Source organism: Chlorocebus sabaeus, chromosome 29 (assembly GCF_047675955.1).
Source record: "Chlorocebus sabaeus isolate Y175 chromosome 29, mChlSab1.0.hap1, whole genome shotgun sequence".
Taxonomy (NCBI): domain Eukaryota; kingdom Metazoa; phylum Chordata; class Mammalia; order Primates; family Cercopithecidae; genus Chlorocebus; species Chlorocebus sabaeus.
In genome coordinates, this window is record NC_132932.1 from 854,157 (window position 1) to 870,766 (window position 16,610).

At 42.7% G+C, this 16,610-nt stretch overlaps 1 protein-coding gene and 1 pseudogene across 1 annotated transcript; both read right to left on the reverse strand.

The window, feature by feature from the left end:
* Positions 1 to 3,736: 3,736 nt before the first annotated feature.
* On the reverse strand, positions 3,737 to 11,837 carry NGDN (neuroguidin). The gene is made up of 11 exons (XM_007990881.3): positions 11,779 to 11,837; positions 11,404 to 11,463; positions 10,523 to 10,594; positions 6,597 to 6,734; positions 6,263 to 6,347; positions 6,127 to 6,179; positions 5,753 to 5,876; positions 5,497 to 5,665; positions 4,550 to 4,706; positions 4,348 to 4,405; positions 3,737 to 3,903 (listed from the first exon to the last, which is right to left on the reverse strand). The coding sequence occupies exons 1-11, from the start codon at positions 11,788 to 11,790 to the stop codon at positions 3,884 to 3,886; spliced, it is 948 nt and encodes a 315-aa protein (XP_007989072.3). The 5' UTR covers positions 11,791 to 11,837; the 3' UTR covers positions 3,737 to 3,883.
* A 4,103-nt stretch (positions 11,838 to 15,940) lies between these two features.
* Positions 15,941 to 16,307, reverse strand: LOC119620335 (large ribosomal subunit protein eL31-like; annotated as a pseudogene).
* Positions 16,308 to 16,610: the final 303 nt, after the last annotated feature.

The following is a 16,610-nucleotide window of genomic DNA, read 5'->3' on the forward strand; positions in this document are numbered from 1 at the left end:
GAAAACGAGGCCCAAGGAATGAAAAAGCAACTTTAAGTTCCCTCAAGGTTCTCTAAGCAAAGATGAATAGGAAAGAGTTTTTCTTAAGGGCTGGTAAAAATTTCATGTATCACAATATAAATGATGTTACCAATGGAGCAGGAGGCAGGATTCCACTCACATACCTCCATCAAATTAGCCAAATCTTTGGCATGAATCTGGGATTTATACACTTAAAAGATTCCAGGGAGGATGGGGGACACTCAGAGGTGTTTGACTCTCACCCAATCTGTACCAATCAGAACTTGGAGATTGGACAAACTGGGCTCTGAAAAAGGGCAGGTCTATACCACGCAGTTCTGTGGTTTAGCTACATCCTATTCACCAACCCAAGGAATGAGGAGAGTTTGAACTCTCCATGGTGCTGACAACTGACACACTAATAATCTCCCCCACAAACAAAACACATTTTTCCTAATAAGGTTATCTATGAAGACTGTTGTGAATTCCCAACAGACATTTCCCCAAACCTTCATAAAATCCTAACAAAACAATGCTTTTACGGCAAAGACAGGCCTTGGTCAAACTCTCTTCCCTGTCCCCTAAGATGAAAAGAATAAGGCAGAGATATAAACTACTTGTACAGAATAAAGCTATCACATGATAAAACGATCACGATAAAACCGAACAGGTAAGGTCCTCATGTGTGCATTGACAGCTATTACTTAGTGAACACCAGAAATGATCTCTTGTCAGCAATACACTGAGAAAATCTGATATTCATATGGTCAGAATAATCAGAGAACTGTATCTATGAGTAGGAATAAGGGGAAAAAAAGTGAACAGAGCAGCCATAACAAAATCCTAAAATTTTAATTCTTAGTTCCCTTGTTCTACTACCCTAACAGTTGTTCTCAAACTATATGCTAAGGAATTCGAAAGGTTCCTTGGGGGCTCCTCAGGAATCTTGGAGAAAGGGGGTCATAAGAATACAGAACTTTAGGACTCCTCAGCCCCACTTCAATCAAAGTAACCACACTTACCCCTGTTTTACATATTGAGAATCCATGTAATACTCCATCAAACAATACACTCTAAACAGTGTTTGATGACTCTGGCACAAATATTCTCAGAAATAGTTCAACTTTTTACCAGAAACTTATTTCAAATAATGCCTAAAAGCCAGGGAAAACAAAATGTCCTGGGATTAAAGACCTGATTGAAATAATACAAGGTCCACAAAGGCAGGGATTTTGTCTGCTGTGTTCACTGGTATACCACAAAGAGACCAGAACTGTGGAACTTGGGGTTTCTTTGAAGACGAGGCCTCTAACAGAAATGCGGCAGTAGGGTGAGAGAGCTAGATTATAAACCACCTACAAATAAAAAAGATATTTTAACCCTGAAGATTTTCATGAACCACAGGACACTTGAAGTCCTCCATCCTCAGTGTTCTCCAAGCACTGGTTCTACAACTTAGGAAAAATTGTTTGCCCTAAGTGTCTCAGCTTCCTCACTAGTAAAGTGGAGATGTCATACATTTTATAAGGATTACTAAGCGCAGTGGCTCACATCTGTAATCCCAGCACTTTGGGAGGCTGAGATGGGTGGATCACGAGGTCAGGAAGTTGAGACTTTCCCGGCTAACACAGTGAAACCCCGTTTCTACTAAAAATACAAAAAAATTAGCCAGGCGTAGTGGCACGCAGCTGCAGTCCCAGATACTTGTGAGGCTGAGATAGGAGAATCGCTTGAACCCAGGAGGCAGAGGTTGCAGTGAGCGGAGATTGCGCCACTGCACTCCTGCCTGGGCAACAGAGCGAGGCTCTGTCTCCAAAAAAAAAAAAAAAAAAAAAAAAAAAAAAAAAAAAAAATGTAAGGATTAAGCATAAAGCATTTAGCTCAGTATATAACACAATTTTTTTTTTTTTTTTTTTTTTAACAGGGGTCTTGCTGTCATTCAGTCTGGAATACAGTGGTGAGATCATAGCTCACGGCAAGCTCAAACTCCAGGGCTTAGGCAATACCCCTGCCTCAGCCTCCCAAGCAGCTGAGACTATAGGAGCACACCACCACACCTGGCTAATTTTTTTATTTTTTATTTGTTTTACAGACAGGGTCTTGTTGTGTTAAACATGCTGGTCTTGAACTCCTGGCCTCAAACAATCCTCCTGCCCCAGCCTCCGAAAGTGCCGGGATTATAGATATGAGCCACCACACCTGGCCAGAAGGTAGTGGGTGCTTCCCTTCCCCTGGCAGTTCCCATAATCCACAAATCTTAATAAATTAGAAACAAATACAGTCATCCTAACAAGCAAATGAAGTGGTTTTAACTAAAGTATTTTTGAACAGAATCACTCATCTAGTTAGTTCAGTCGCAAAGGAAGAAAAGTCTCCAAATCTGTTCTTGTGGCTCTTTTAGATTCCCTCGAGGAAACAGAAGTATGAGAGCCCAGGGCATGTCAGACTCCGTCAGATCTATCAGGGACTAAAAGTGAGCAGCCCCAGACATAAGCCCATCTTGGTGTTATCCACAAAAGTTCTAGGCTCTTTGACTTGAAGGGAATCTCAGAGATGAAGTCTAATACATTAATTTCTTAGCTGAAGAAAATTAAAGGCCAGGGATATTAAGTGATTTTCCCAAGATCATAGAATTAGCAGAAGACAGTCATAGGTCCAGTCTCTTAACTACTTTCTACCAGGCAGCAGACGACTGAAAGTAGACCCCTGCCCCAATCAGGCAGAATAGTATAAATCCAAATTCATAAATTCAGAATCAACAAGATTTTAGTCATAAAATAACCCAAATTAATTTGTCTATCGATATAATCCAGCAATACTAGACACTAAAATCAGATGTTTATGAGACCCAAAGCCTTTTTTAAAAACTCCAATGAATTAATTCTACAGACCCAACTTCTATCTTTTTTTATCCCTTTTTTCACTTTCTGTATTATCCAAGGCCTGTGGTACATCTCACCAACAGAGGTTATTCTCTCGTTAGAATACAAGATCTCAGATGTGTAACTCCCACCAGTCTCCTGGATTGAGTTTGGCTAATTATTTCTGTGGGATTTTCATTTGCTTGGCTGTTAAGCTAGGAATATTCTGCTTGTCTGCTGGCAATTTTTTTTTTTTTTTTTTCCGCCAGCTCTTTATAGAAGGGTTGGCCTTTACTGACTCTGGTGAAACAACCCTCAGTTGAAGGCAGGGTGAGAGACTGAATAACACAACTATACTGACTCTTCACTCTAGCCTTCTTACTCACTCTACTATTTTCTACAAACTCTCTCAGTAACGGACCAAAGATCAGCCTTATGTTCATGCTATTTCAGAAAGAAATGAAAAACATTCAGAGAAGTGGAGACAAGAATCATCTTGCTGATGTGGAAAGGTTCCATCTTGCTTTTGATTACAGCCAAGCTCCACAAGTTTCCTGAACCACTTACGCCACCTGGTGGCCAGCCCAGATAACACCAAAACAACCTAAAAGTCATGTATTAGTATGTCAATCTGTATTGTGTTGTAACAAATCATACAGGAAGTTGAGGCAACATGGGTTGGAAGAGTTATTATACCACCCTCGTCTCTCAATATTTTCCAATTTTTGGTTTCTGGGAAAAATATACTATCAAAGAAAAGAATACAAATGTTTTGCACTTCCAAAAAATCTTTCCCTTTTCACCAACCACTCACCAAAAATAACCCAAACCCAACGACCCCAGTCACATAACACATGTGAAAAAAGGGGCTTTAATTCATAAGTAAAATCAATTTTATTAGTAAGGTTCTTTCCACATGTCCAAAGCAAACAATTAATGAATTCCACGGAAAACAATCTATATACAATGAAATTAGAAGTATCTCAGGATGACAAAAAATATACAAATACGTACACCCATAATCACCGCCGCCTCCGAAAACCTGAAAGGAAGGGAAACCAAGAATGAGGCAAAGGACAGTTGGAAAAGCTAAAGGGACAGGAAAAGAGGACATCTAGAGAGAAGGGCTCACAGGGGTGGGGTCTCCTAGGCAGTACTCTGAATATCTTCCCAGGACAAAAGATGAGAAGTAGGAATAAATTGAAATGGGATAATGGTTCCTTCAAGTGACACTTTATCAGTTCTATCTAGGGAAGCCTGAACAGGAGCTGTGGGACCTTAGAGGTGGAATCCAGAAATTCATTTTGTGAATGATGCTGATTTCCTGCTTAGGAAAGAAAAAATAAAAGCCCACCTAAGGAGATTATTGCCCAGTACGGAAGAGATACTACAAGGGCTGGTGAGACCCAGAATGGCAAATCCAGAGAGTCTCAATTTGTACTCCCCACCTTGCACCTGATCACCTAAGTCCTAGCAGTTCACTGACCTTTTTTCTTCCGACCTTTCTTAGGTATCTTCTTCCGCTTCTTAATAGGATTCTGATCCTGGACAGATGGAGAAGTGAAGGAATGGCACTGTGCTTTTGAGAGCCAGCATCCCTTCCCCAGTTTCTCATGGTAATAAGCCCCACATACATTTGGCTGAAAGCATGAAAGTCACATCCTACTACAACCGTATCTCAACCTCACCTCATCAAGATGAGAAGTTCCCCCTGTCAAGGCACTGATGTCACTGAAGTGCGTAAGGGAATGAAGTTGTGAGCTCATGACATTTGCTCGTTTTCGTCGTCCTTTCTCTCGCTTACTGACGCTCAAACGCACCATCATGCTCTCCTCATAGTTAATCCTGCCAGAGAAAGCCAGTTTCCAGCAGGCTCAGACCATGGAGATGGAAAGCTCCAGCCCAGAACCTGGCCCAAGTATTTACTCATCCCTTGTTCAGGGAGTTCCCAAGAAGTTTCACAGCAGATCAACATATTGATTTAGTAAGGACATACTGAATGTTCAATACTGAGCTTCCTCAATGAAATGTGCTCTGTGCTAGAACTTCCCTCATGCTAGATATGAATCCATAGCCTATCCATAACACTATTTAAAATATTATACCAACATTTTTTTTTATTTCAGCTCTATAAATGGGTTTCCCTAAATGTGTCCATTCATGCAAATCCATCAACTGTAAAGACTGCACCTGAGCAAAGTTGATGAGCCTGTATTCAATTACACTGCTTTTCTACTTTCCTTCCCTGAACTTATCTAGCACTCACAATGTCACTATAAAAACCTACCTTTATTGCCTTCTGCACAAAAGTGAGAGCTGTGACAGTGAAACACAGAATTTTAAAGTTGTACTATGTGGAAATGCATATATTCCTTTCTATACTGCTTTTTTTCCCCCTCAAATCTCATGTCGAATTACAATGTACTGCTTTTGCTTTGAACAGTTGGGGTAAAAATTTTCCTAGTTCCTATCCTGTACTCCAAACTCCTGATTCTTAGAAACTATCATCCCAAAATTTTCACTCCATTTTCTATATAACATCAATTCTCTTGGTACCAAACTTAGTCACATTAGTCTAAAGCATGAGGACAGGACTCTAGAGTGTAGAAATAATTTCTAAAGCAAGGGCTCAGACCTGTGTTGGTCCTCCTGACTCTGGCGAGTAACATGGGGATGCCGAGCATCACGGATTTCCTCTGGAGCATCTGAGTACTGCTCCTTAAGTTCACGAATGACAGAGCTACTCAATGCCCGTCTCTTGGCTCGTTCTAGACGCTTCTTCTCCCGCTCAGCTTCTGTTTCATCTACATGATGAAAATAAGCAGGGGTTATCCAAGAACAGAGAAAAGAAGAGAAACAATTAATACTGAGGAGGCAGCCAAAGTTCGTACCATAATGTACTGGAACCAAGCGTGGAGGAACATATTTCTTAGACACTCCTTTCACAGATTTCTTCCCTGAAGCCTCAGACTGGCCAACTTCTACTTCATCTTCCTCCTCATCCTCAGAGCTCAACTACAAAAGAAATAATGTCCGCAAACTTAGGAAACATTCATGAGATAAGTGAGAAGAAAACCCAAAGCTGGAGTACCCAGGGGAGGTGGGAATATAAAAAGAGAGAAAAGGAAATCTCATACTCAGCATTCTAACACACAAGTTGGAAAGTCAAGTCCTAAGAGAATCCCAGGGGATCCAGGATCACCACGAGGCTCACCTAGGTATAGATGCCTCAGAAAAATATCAGGAGAATAATACAACCCCTTACCTTGCTCATCATATTGCTGGGATGAGGCTTAAAACGAAGTGGATCATTCTCACCTGAAATAAATAACCCAAGGAATTTTACAAAATCTGTAACTTTCTGATGGTCCCCACAACCTCATGGTGGTCTCCTCACTTACTAAGGCTGCCGGTCACTGCAGTCTTGACCAGTTTGTCAATCTGATACTTCAGTTTTTGGTCCAAGGGACGAAGCTTTTCCAAAACCTACAACATGGTAGTTAAACAGGATTACATTTCCTTCCCAAAATGAAGCATACACCAGAGTCCCTATATTAAGGTGCCACATAAGGCACCTAAAATAAGTACAAAGTAGAGCAAATGAACAGAAAAACACCTTTTTAAATTTGGTTTCCTCAAACATGAGAAGACTCACTTAAATGAGAGCTACTATGTGACAGGCTTGGAGCTCAAGATTTAGAAACTTAAAACCCCAAGACGCCAAATGGTTCATACCGTGCGAATCTCCACCAGTCTCAAAACTCCATCATGTCCCTGAAGAGACCCTCCTGAGGCTTTGTCCAGAATGAGGTGGGTCAAATCCATAAGGTACATGAGCAGCAGCTGGTCTTTCACTTCCAAGAAGCTGAGACCCTGAGTTGAACAAAAGAGAAAGAGATGCAGATTTGGTTTCAGCCAAAGAACCAGGATGAAAGCCTAGGGTAACAGGATGTTTCTCCAAGTTCAAGATTTTCCCAATCAGTTCATATTAGATATCTGGAGTAGTCTCAAGAAGTAGCTGTGCCTAAGATGGCCAATGGGAAAGTTACGCTAATACAAGAGAAACAACGCTCAGAGAATTAATAGAAGACAATGAGAAGAGGAAAATCGATAGACTACCCCTCCAAAAAGACTATAACAGAGATTCTCAATCTCAGAGCTATTGACATTTGGCACCAGAACATTTTTTGTTGAGGGCTGTCCTAGGCATTGTAGGTTTTCAGCAGTATCCTTGGCCTTTTCCCATGGATGGCCCCTCCAAGCTGCAGCAGAAAAAAATGTCTCCACACACTGCCAAATTTTAAATTAATTTAATCAAGGTAATTACTAATTTCCCCCATACAATGGAATTATATGATACAGGTAAAAACAACGATTTACATACAATGACATCGAATTAAATCCATGTCAGCACAAGTTGCAGAAAGTATAATATGACTTCAATTGTGAAAGTGTGTGTGGGGGGGGGATATGATGAATACATTTTATACACATAGAAAAATGTCTACAAGACAACACACAAGTAACTGTTACCCCTAGGGTGAGATGAGGAAAAGGAAATGGTGTACTGTAGACTGAAAAAGTGTTGCATATATTATTCTCATAATTTTAAAAATCTCAAAAAAAAAATACCACAGTGGTTATCTCAGAGTGGTGATTATACTGATTTTTCATTTTTTTCTTTGGGCTTTTATGTATCTTCCAAACTACATAGCCCTAAGAAAACCTATTTCAGAGACGTTAAATACTTCGGCCAAAATAATACAGTAATACAAGTAGAGCTAAGAGTCAAACTCAATCTGACTCCAACACCTAATCCCTGGATGTCTTTAAGCCAACATGCTAAGCTCTTCAGATCAACACTACCGTGGTATAGAAGGAGGGCAAAGGATTGAGAGTCCACAAGCTGAGTTTAAGTTCTGAATTAGGTATTTGGTAGTCAAACATTGAGTAAGTCACTTAACCTTGTGACTTCAGTCTTTTTTTTTTTTTTTGAGATGAAGTCTCACTCTATTGCCCAGGCTGGAGTGCTGTGGCACTGTCTCAGCTCATTGCAACCTCCACCTCCCAGGTTCAAGTGATTCTCCTGCCTCAGCATCCTAAGTAGCTGGAATTACAGGTGCCTGCCACCACGCCTGGCTAATTTTTTGTATTTGTAGTAGAGACGGGGTTTTACCATGAATGGCCAGGCTGGTCTTGAACTCCTGACCTCATGATCCAGCCGCCTCAGGCTCCCAAAGCGCTGGGATTACAGCCGTGACCCACCGCGCCAGGCCAACCTCAGTCTTATCAATAAAATACGTACAATATGTCCTTCCTGCCGCAAAGAACAATCATGAGGCTCAAACAAGATAATGTGAAAGTACTTTGTAATCTATAAAGCACCTAGTAAAACTCTTTGGTCAAAAAGATAAGTTAGTATGTATTTGTTCAATAAACAAACAAATATATAGTGATCTAAGAAGGATGCTGGCAACTCATCCATCTCCAAAAGGCACTGAAATGGTTCAAAGCATGGTACCCAAGGCCAGGTATGGCGGCTCACACCTGCAATCCTAGCAATTTGGGATGCCGAGGCGGGTACTCCAGCCTGTGTGTCAAAGGGAGACTCCATCTCAACAAAACAAAACAAAAAAGCATGATACCCAGGACAAAAACAGGTAAGAATTTGAGAAGCAGGCTCTTCCGATATGCTTGGGCATTGTCAAATTCAAACTGAGCTACAAGCATATGAGAGAAAAACAAAGACTTAAATTTTTAAAAATAAAAATGGACAATAAGAGCATAAGTGAATGATAAAGGCAAGAAGGGAATATATTTTGAATGCTGTTAGTTATCTTTCTGTAAGCACAAATTTGCTGTAACTCCTGTGCTTAAACCTCCTTCAGTGATTCTTATTACAATGATTTTCATACTTGTGTTTACCCATAGAATATTTGGCTTAAATGTCTTAGGACAAAAGCTCAATATATAAAAACAGATAATACCAGAGTTTTCCAGTTAAGCAGGGATGAGAGGTCCACAGTTGTTGTTCTACACTGCCCCCAACCAGTAATCCCTGAGAAGGTTCTACCAGACCTTAATTTGAAAACTACGTATTTCATTTGTTGTTGTTTTGTTTTTTTTCAGATGGAACCTTGCTCTGTCGCCCAGGCTGGAGTGATCTTGGCTCACTGCAACCTCTACCTCCTGAGTTCAAGCGATTCTCCTGCCTCAGCCTCCCAAGTAACTGGGATTACAGACAGGCACATGCCCCCATGCCTGGCTAATTTTTGTATTTTTAGTGAAGATGGGGTTTTGCCATGTTGGCTGGGCTGGTCTCGAACCCCTGACCTCAGGTGATCTGTCTGCCACAATCTCCTAAAGTGCTGGAATTATAGGCGTGAGCCACCTTTTTTTCTTAGCCAGGCCCTTTTTTTTTTTTAGACAGTCTCACTCTGTTGCCCACGCTGGAGTGCGGTGGTGCAATCGTGGCTGATGGCAGCCTCGACCTCCTGGGCTCAAGCGATCCATTCACCTCAGCCTCCCGAGTAGCTGGGACTATGGGCACACGCCACGGCACCCAGCTAATTTTTTATTTTTTTGTAGAGACAGGTCTCACCACATTGCTCAGGCTGGTCTCAAACCCATGGGCTCAAGCAATCCTCCCACTTTGGCCCCCCCGAAGTGCTGCGATTACAGGCGCATATTTCAATTTTAAGATGCACATTGTTTTCATATTTTAACATATCTGAAATCAGGATGCATGTTTCAGTCACTGGCATCTTGGTATTATGTCATGAGGAATTTTTTTTTTTTTTTTTTTTTTTTTTTTGAGACAGGGTCTTGCTCTGTCACCCAGGCTGAATGCAGTGGCACAACCACAGCTCACTGCAGCCTCAACCTCCCAGGCTCAAGCAATCCTCTGGCCTCAGCATCCCGAGTGGCTGGGATTACAGGCACATGCCATCATGTCTGGCTAATTTTTAACTTTTGTAGAGACAGGGTCTCACTGTGTTACCCAGGTTGGTCCCGAGCTCCTGAGCTCAAGCAATCCTCCAGCCTCAGCCTCCTGAAGTGCTGGAATTACAGGCATGAGCCACCAGGCCCAGCCTGTTACATTTTTTCTTAATATACACAATAAGTGATATGTCCCAATTAATAAGTGTCTTAGATTAGATGAAATCTGAAAGTAACTCCTCATTTGACCTACAATGATCTTCAGAGTGACTACTTTTCCAGTCTTATTTCCTACCCCCACCACACAAAACACAGAAAGTACATCCTATCACAAAAACGGCTTCCTCCTTTCCCATAATATCACCATACTTTCAGGCCTTTGTGGATTTGCACATGTTCCTTCTTTCTGTTCCTCCTGTTTATTCCTCAAAATCCTATCACCTCCTCTGGGAAGCCTGTCCTGAATCCCTCTGCTCTTCTGGCAGTTAATTAATCCCTCTCTTTGGCTGGAGACTCCTCATAACTCTGTAATGTGATTGCTACTATTAATACTTACGTCTATTGCTTTGCTTTGTCTTCCCACTAGACTTCAGCACAGAAACTGAATCGTATTTATGTTTGAAGCTCGAGCACTCAGGATATATAAGACACAATAAACATACAATGAAAGAACTACTGAGAACGTTAAGTCAGGGGATGCTTACTGTTTGAGTACATCTTACCTTTTCTGTAGGATAGGCACCAGCTTGAACTTTTTGTGTCAGTGATTGCACTTGTGCCGTTATAGCCATCACCTGAAATTAGCCCAAATGAAACAACTGACTAGACTATATCAAATCATGTCTGCAAACTGTGAAGAGCAAAAGCTAAACAATGCCACCTAAAAATCATCTGAAACACTGTCTAAACTATAGTATTATCTTCTCACTTCTGGGAAAGTATAGGAGAGATGGTCCTTCAAAAAGTAAAAAAAAAAAAAAAAACTTTCCATTTCTTAAAGAAGAGACCATCTTTTACTGAACCATAGGGAGGAGAAAAGGACTGGGACAGTAGTGACTGGAGGACTGTATTTTTGTTTGTACTGGTTGAACTTATAATACATAAAACTACGAAACTCCCCGACTTATGTCTTAATTTCCACTTTACGAGGATGCAAAAGCAATATGCATTCGGTAGAAACCGTCCTGTTCTCTCGTGATGCTGGGCAGCGGCATCAAGCCAAAATTTTGACTTATGAGATTTTCGTATTACAATGGGTTTATCAGGCCATAACCTCCATCGTTAAGTCAAGAAGCCTCTGTATTTAAGTATGTATTACCTGGGCACCCAACGGGCAAATCATGTTACCATTCCAAGCACTGGTTTCCTTAGCTATATGAATAAGGGAAAACTATTCAGATAATTTCTTTTTGGCGTTTCTTGTATTCCCTTGGGTGCAGAATCAATTACTTAGAACTCTGGCCTGGAAAGGTTTTCATTACATCACTTTACTCTTACGGTTTTTGGGAGCATTCATGTATCTCAATCACCAAAGTTTTGAGGTGAAGTACATAAAGTCAAGGCCAATCCATGACTAATTTATTCCAGAGGCGACACTACTCACTTGCTCCTGGAGATTTTTCAGAAGTGTCACGGCACTTGGCAGGTCTGACTCCAGCACCCCCTACAGAAGGGAGAGGAGGAGTAAAGAAAAGTCATTCTTTCCTCAGGATTATAAGAAGGCGGAACGTCTAGGTTGGGAAACTGCCCTCTCTCCGTCTGACACCCCAGACTCGGGGCCTTCACACTCCTCTTCACAGACTCGCCCTAAAGCCAGCCCCTTGAGTTACTGGACAGGAACAGTAACTCTAGGGAGGCCGCCTCCCTGAAGCAACTTTCATCACCACCCTTCCCTGGTACCAACAGTTTGCCTCCAGCCGCTGAAGGGAAAGGAAAACTCCACAATAGCTACGAGAGGAAGAAACCACACCAAACTCACCGGCGCCGCCATCTTCGCAAAGCCCACCCTTTCCGGTTCCGTACTTCCTGAGCGCTAAAGGCGTCTTAATAGATTTGATAGACAACTGCCGCTTGCAAACCTAAGCCAATACGAATAAGGCCTCTCTCACTTCCGCCCCCAACGGGATAAACGAGAGGAGGAGTCTGATCTGGCCAATGGAATAAAGGAACTGGCTAAATTCGTCAGACTCAGCGATGTCAGGCCCAAAAAAAAAGCACTTGGCAAAGAGCGTGTGATTGGTAGACTGAGTAAAATGATTGACGGCAAGCCAATAAGAGATAGGCAAATAGTTGATTGACAGTTAGAAGGACCAATAGAAAAAAGGAATTAGCAGCGCGAACTTAGCGCTTATTGGCTCCCGTCTGCCGCAGAACCCAGAGTCTTTTTTCACAGCACTTTTCTTGTAGTGCCTGAACAGGCCGCTAGGTGACGGGCCTCAGCTTCGCTTTGCGGTGTCGACGTTGCGGAGCCGCCATTGCTGGCTGCTCATCGAACGGCCACCGCGCCAAATTTCTCACAGACCCGGTGGCCCTGGGATCGATTCTGTAACAATAGTCCTTGTGTAACCGTGGACAAGTCACTCGGTCTCTGAGCCTTCTTCATCTGTAAATAAGAGAGCGGGGCCAGAGAAGCCCAGAGCCAGAGTTTAGAAACTGACTGCGAGGACACCTACTCTCTTGATGTGCACCGTGGGGCGCTGAGAAACGGCCCCGACACTCTTTGCTCCTACCAGTTTGGGGACATGAAAAGAATGTTTTACAAGTTGGGGAACCGTTCATATTTACATGACTTACCCCGGTCACACAGGTCTTCAGCAGCAGAACTCGGTTCAGACTCGAGCAGTGCATGTTTCGATATGACCTGCCTCATCATTACCCAATGCTTTCAGATGTGTTCACTCTGGTTTTTCACAGGCTGGTGAAGTAGATTGGACGGATATTCATTGTTCCCATCACATGCCTTAGGAAATAAAGCACTGAAAGGGTGAATGATAGTGTATAATTTTTGTTCACAACCGTCCAGCAGAGCTGGGTCTAGAAATCAGATCTTCCTGACTTGAAGCTGCTTTTGGAATTAAGAATACCACTGGTATCTGGGCAGCTGGGGTGAGGAAATCCGGGTATCCAGGTCTTGCTGGAATCAAGAAAGCAGGAGGGTGTTCAGTTCCCACTCCTCTGACATTTATTTGCGGCTTCAGGCCTAGTGTGGAAGCTCAGGATGCTGTTGCAGCATACTTAGTCGATTATCCAGTAGCTTTTGTAATGTTTTATCAAGATTTGTATTATGAAAAGTTTCTGTTTCTACATAAATTTTCGGACCTGTCTAGTTAGATCAGCAATAAACTTTTTGGGGAACTTGAAATTTAGTTTGTTCATATGCTTTATGACATCAATGAGAAAACAAATTGCACTGCCATATTTTGGTCTTGATTTTTTTTTTTTTTTTTTTTTGAGACGGAGTCTTGTACTGTCGCCCGGGCTGGAGTGCAGTGTCACAATCTCGAATCTTGGCTCACTGCAACTTCCGCCTCCCTGTTCAAGCGATTCTCCTGCCTCAGCCTCCTGAGTAGCTGGAATTAGAGGCACCCGTCACCATGCCCAGCTCATTTTTTGTATTTTTAGTGGAGACGGAGTTTCACTATGTTGACCAGGCTGGTCTCAAACTCCTAACCTCACCATCTGCCTGCCTCGGCCTCCCAAAGTGCTAGGATTACAGGCATGAGCCTCCACTCCCAGCCTTAATTATTAAAATAATTGTCCACCAGGAACGGTGACTTAAGCCTGTAGTCCCAGCTACTCTGGAGGCTGAGGCAGGAGAATCACTTGAGCCCATGTGTTCAAGGCAGCATTGAGCCATGCCACTGCACTCCAGCGGGTGATGGAGCAAGACCCTATCTCTTAAAAAAAGATGACAGAGGGGGACCCCATCTCTAAAAATCTAAAATATTTGTCAACTATAGGGGCAGAAAAGTGTGATACCTTTCCTCACTCATCATAAGGGTCATAGAAGACACTCCTACAACAAAAGACAAGTTAACAAGAAAAAAGTTCGATGAATTTATTTAAAGTTTTACCTGACATAGGAGCCTTCAGAAATGAAGATTCAAAGACCCAGGGAAAACTGTCCATTTTTATGGTTAGGTTTGGTGAAGAATGGACAGTGAGTAGAAATGTGACAGGACAGGCCAGGCGCGGTGGCTCAAGCCTGTAATCCCAGCACTTTGGGAGGCCGAGACGGGCGGATCACGAGGTCAGGAGATCAAGACCATCCTGGCTAACACGGTGAAACCCCGTCTCTACTAAAAAACACAAAAAACTAGCTGGGCAAGGTGGCGGGCGTTTGTAGTCCCAGCTACTCGGGAGGCTGAGACAGGAGAATGGCCTAAACCCAGGAGGCGGAGCTTGCAGTGAGCTGAGATCACACCACTGCACTCCAGCCTGGGCTACAGAGCGAGACTCCGTCTCAAAAAAAAAAAAAAAAAAAGAAATGTGACAGGACAAAAAGAGTATGATCTGACAGAAATAGACTGAGGAGGGAAATCCAGCAAGGCCTGTCTGTCCAGATTTTTCTTAGCCTCTCTAGATAACAATCCTTTTGGGTATAGGGAATGTGAAAGGAAAATAACTTGGGACCGCAGTTCACTATGCCAAAAGAAAAAAATTAAATTCAACGCAGAGTCATGCAAGCAACTGCCTTTGCTTTTGTTCCTAAGTGGATAGCTACAGATAAAATGTTAAATATCTCTACAAGGATCTACTGTGTGTTCACCTTATCTTGTGTGCCGATTTACCGAGCCTGAAACAAATACCAATTGACTATTCCCCTACCTGCTCCTTTTCTCTTGCAACATGTGGATTAGTGTACCCTCCCTTTTTCCCCTCCAGCTTACTTTTCCCCTTTTAATAGTGAAGCCCTGAAAGTCACCTTTGGAGAAAGGCACAAGCCTCACTCCCAGACACGTCCTTAATCTTGGCAAAATAAACTTCTAAATTGATTGAGACCTGTTTCAGATACTTTCTGGTTTACAGGGAGGACCCCTCCAAAATGAGGATTTATGACTATCAAATGAGGAAGTCAGAGAATATTTTTTATGGTTAACTCTCAGCAGAAAGGTGAGAGAAATTTAGAGTAAAATTTTTATGTTTTATGGCAGGTTTGGGGGACAGAGGTTACAGTTTTTTTGTTGTTTTGTTTTTGTTTTTAAGATGGAGTCTTGCTCTGTCACCCAGGATGGAGTGCAGTGGCGCGATCTCGGCTCACTGCAACCTCTGCCTCCTGGGTTCAAGCAATTCTTCTGCCCCAATCTCCTGAGTAGCTGGGACTACAGGCTTGTGCCACCATGCCCAGCTAATTTTTGTATTTTTAGTAGAGATGAGGTTTCACCATATTGGCAAGGCTGGTCTTGAACTCCTGACTTTGTGATCCACCAGCCTTGGTCTCCCTAAGTGCTGGGATTACAGGCATAAGCCACCGTGGCCGGCCTTTGTTTTTGTTTTTTAGACGGATTCTCGCTCTGTTGCTGAGGCTACAATGGAGTGACTGGAGTGCAATGGCACGATCTCGGCCCACTGCGGCCTCCACCTCCCAGTTTCAAGCGATTCTCCTGCCTCAGCCTCCCAAGTAGCTGAGATTACACGCATCCATCATGATGCCTGGCTAATTCTTGTATTTTTAGTAGAGATGGAGTTTCATCATGTTGGCCAGGCTGGTCTCAAGTGGCCTCAAGTGATCTGCCCACCTCGGCCTCCCAAAGTGCTGGGATTACAGGTGTGAGCCACCAGGCCCAGCCGAAATTCTAGTTTGTATGGCTTGCCTTGGAGCAGAAGGAAGGGCAGCAGACAGGAGGGCAGGAGAAGGTCAGAGAAAGACTTTGCTTCTGAGGCTGCTTCTAAGGCCTTGCAATCTCCTTTAGTTCAAAGTGCTTAGCATGCCAAAGTCATACTCTGGAGTATCGTTTTCTGAGCCCTGACACAACCATTCTTTTTGTTACAAGATAATCTTGGAGCTAACAGTACAATAAATCTTTGTAAAGCTCTTCTACCACTCAACCAACAAGCATTGGCAAAGAATACAAGATCATTAATTTTATTGTCTTCTATTTCTTTTTCTTTTTTTTTTTTTTTAATGAACTTAAATGGCTTTATGGGATGGAGAACTTACTTTTGAAAGTGGTAACAGGTATATAGGTAACCAAAGTATAGAGCTTATTTGGTGAATCTTCATCCTCATTACGTTTTCTGGACAGCCGCACACGGATTCGGTATGGGACATTCCTTATTCCTTTGGCCCAGACAGCTTTGTGGAGCCTGGTATCGATGCGCACATCTGGAGTTCCCATCTCCTTCATGGCAAATTTCCGAATCTCTTTGAGTGCCCGAGGGGCACGCTTCTTGAAGCCCACTCCATGGATGCGCTTGTGAATGTTGATGGTGTATTCTCGGGTCACCACCTCGTTGATGGCAGAACGGCCCTTTTTCTTCTACGCCACCCTTCTTTGCGGGAGCCATTCTGCTGGGTTCAAGTTGGAAAGGAAGCTTGTCTTCTATTTCTTTCAACAGTTTCATAAACAGGCAATCGTCCATAATATTTCAAGTATACACTGAGAAAAATTGTTAACATCTATACTGAGATTTAATACACATACCATACAATTCACTATTTAAAGGATACAGTTCAGTGGGGTTGGGCATGGTGGCTTGCACCTGTAATCCCAGCACTTTGGGAGGCTGAGGCAGGAGGATCACTTGAGGCCTGGAGTTTGACACCAGCCTGGGGAGCATAGTGAAGAAACCTGCCTCTACAAAAAAAAA

Coding starts and splice junctions, on each gene's coding strand:
- NGDN (XM_007990881.3), bottom strand. Junction 10,595..11,403: donor TGAAAAATCTCCAGGAGCAA/GTGAGTAGTGTC, acceptor GGCTAATTTCAG/GTGATGGCTATAACGGCACA. Junction 6,735..10,522: donor GTGCCTATCCTACAGAAAAG/GTAAGATGTACT, acceptor TGTTCAACTCAG/GGTCTCAGCTTCTTGGAAGT.